We start from the raw sequence: 2,617 nt of genomic DNA on the forward strand, positions 1-2,617 counted from the left end.
ATGGTTCGCATGGACAAATTTAGATTTTTTAATCTTTGCACGATACTACGTGCAAAAGGTTACGTTCGTGATGCATTACACATGACTGTGGAGGAGCAATTGCTTATGTTTCTGCATACTATTGGTCATAATCAGCGCAATCGTGTTATTGCCCACAATTTTCTGAGGTCAAGTGAGACGGTTAGTAGATACTTCCACCATGTCTTATTCGCAATTGGTGAATTACAACATGACTACATATGGCCACCAAGTATGCAAACATATCCATACATAGAAGCGAGGAGAACATTATACCCTTACTTTAAGGTATCCTTATATTAGATGTCACATATAATTTTTTTACGGTTAATTCTAACATAATGCACTCGATGTTAGGACTGCATCGGGGCCTTGGATGGAACACACATTCATGCTTCTGTCCCCGCGAATGAAGTTGCAGCATTTCGAGGAAGAAAATCATACCCAACCCAAAATGTCCTTGCAGCTGTAGATTTTGATTTGCGTTTCACTTATGTTCTAGCTGGTTGGGAAGGTTCAGCACACGATGCTTTAGTGCTTCGTGATGCTCTTGAACGACCTAACGGACTAAGGGTCCCCGAAGGTACATATAGTCATCTTTTTTAAATAAAAAATGTCCCACTAAATATTAATCTTGTTCTTATAATTTTTTTTATTAGGAAAGTATTATCTCGTTGATGCGGGATATGCTACTCGTCCGGGTTTCATACCCCCTTATAGAGGGGTTAGGTATCACTTGAAGGACTTTGGCTCAAGGACTCCTCAAAATGCTAAAGAGCTTTTTAACTTGCGACATTCATCTGCTCGTACCTCTGTTGAGCGTGCCTTTGGTTCTTTAAAAGGGCGCTTCAAAATTTTATCTTCTAGGCCTTTTTTCCCATTTAAGACACAAGCAGAGCTTGTGTTGGCATGTTGTGTTTTACACAATTACATCATTAGTGGTGGCGAGGATGAATTCATACCATCTGAGGAAGATTGGATACCACAACGGAATTCACAAGGAACTGCTAGGGAACAAAGAGAAGAAGCACAAGAGTGGGCTGCTCGTCGTGATGAGATTGCATCTGAAATGTGGTCAAACAACTAGATACTTTTCCATGTCAATTTCGAAGAACTAATGTAGTATTGTCTTCAAAAATGCAATTTGTTTTTGTTATTGTATAACCCTTGACTTAAATATGTTCGTTACTTTGTATTGAAAATGTTATTGTATGAAAACTTTTGACTTATATGTATTCAATATTTTTATTTTATTATGTTATTGTATGGTAACATTTGACTTGCATGAACAAGTAGAATGGAGTGACGCAACGAGTCTGAATGCAGCCACGCCTCATCAGTTAAGAAATCCACATCAAGGCCATCAGGGACCAAGAGATGGACACCGACTGAGAGTCGCTATTTCATACGATTCATGGCTAGCCAAGTTGAACAAGGGCTAAAGGTAGACAAAGGCTTCAAACCACAAGCAATTCAAGGTGCAATTCGGGCTATGAAGGATATGTTTGGGGTGATAGTCACAGAGGCCAATGTGGGAAATCATTTGAGGACAATACGGAAGCGGTGGGCAAGGATTAAAAAATTGAAAGACATGAGTGGTGTGGGTTGGGACAACAACCTTAAAGTCATTATCATGGGCGAGGCTGAATACAGAGACTACATTCAGGTATTTCTTTTCTTAGATGAAATAGTTTTTTGGTAATTAATTTAATGCTTGGAAATTCTATTGTGCAGGTCCATGTACAAGATGAACCATATCTGAATAAGCCAATAGAGGATTACGACCTATTGGAGAGTATATGTGGCAATGATCAAGCACGTGGTCATTATGCCATTCAAAATGATGGAACCCAAATTGGCACAAATATGGACTTTGAGACGACACCAGGAACAATATCCCCGGATGACAATTTTGTTGATTTGTCATTTGGAGATGCAGACGGGCATAATGCCTCCCCGTTTGTTAATACTCAAGCTGGCACTTCTGAACATACATCAGCGACTAGTCCCCAGAGAAAGAAAGGTAAAAGCAAACGCAAAGCAAACACTGACGATGAGCCAATTCGCGAGTTGGCGACCACCATAAACAAAGCATTTGAATCAGTTAGATCGAGCCAGTCGCTTACCTTTACAAAAGAACTTTCAGAAGAATGTATGAAGCTGAAAGAATATGGCTACTCTACACGACAAATTCGGAGGGTATATGAGCATTTGATGATGGATGATGCACGAGCTCGAATGTTCTTTGGCATGGCTGACGAAATGCGCAAGGATTGGTTGGAGGAATTTTTTGAATCATTTGGTTGATATTCTTGAGTTGTGGAGATGGTAAAAAATCATGTTTTTATATTTCCATTGCAAATTTACATGAACATGAAACCTAAGGTGTGCCAATTTGTTTTACTTGCAGAATTAGGTCAACATGAAAGTGGATGAGTCTTACTCCTCCTCGAGATGGCTTCTTTCTAATGGGAATTTGTCATATGTATGGTTATGTGTATGTTTGACTTTATGGACTTCTAGAACTTATGTTTGTATTTTTTTATGTTTATGTGTATTTGAAGACTTTTATATGTATGTTTGTAAGAGTTTTTATATG

The 2,617-nt window shown here is 38.8% G+C and overlaps 2 protein-coding genes across 2 annotated transcripts; both read left to right on the plus strand.

The window, feature by feature from the left end:
- LOC120272252 (protein ALP1-like) lies at nucleotides 1-1,105 on the plus strand. The gene is made up of 3 exons (XM_039279016.1): nucleotides 1-306; nucleotides 376-601; nucleotides 678-1,105. Exons 1-3 carry the CDS (start codon nucleotides 1-3, stop codon nucleotides 1,103-1,105), a joined length of 960 nt encoding a protein of 319 aa, XP_039134950.1.
- Nucleotides 1,106-1,432: 327 nt separating this feature from the next.
- LOC120272254 lies at nucleotides 1,433-2,325 on the plus strand. The gene is made up of 2 exons (XM_039279018.1): nucleotides 1,433-1,684; nucleotides 1,753-2,325. Exons 1-2 carry the CDS (start codon nucleotides 1,433-1,435, stop codon nucleotides 2,323-2,325), a joined length of 825 nt encoding a protein of 274 aa, XP_039134952.1.
- Nucleotides 2,326-2,617: the final 292 nt, after the last annotated feature.

Source organism: Dioscorea cayenensis, chromosome 11, assembly GCF_009730915.1.
Source record: "Dioscorea cayenensis subsp. rotundata cultivar TDr96_F1 chromosome 11, TDr96_F1_v2_PseudoChromosome.rev07_lg8_w22 25.fasta, whole genome shotgun sequence".
Lineage (NCBI taxonomy): Eukaryota > Viridiplantae > Streptophyta > Magnoliopsida > Dioscoreales > Dioscoreaceae > Dioscorea > Dioscorea cayenensis.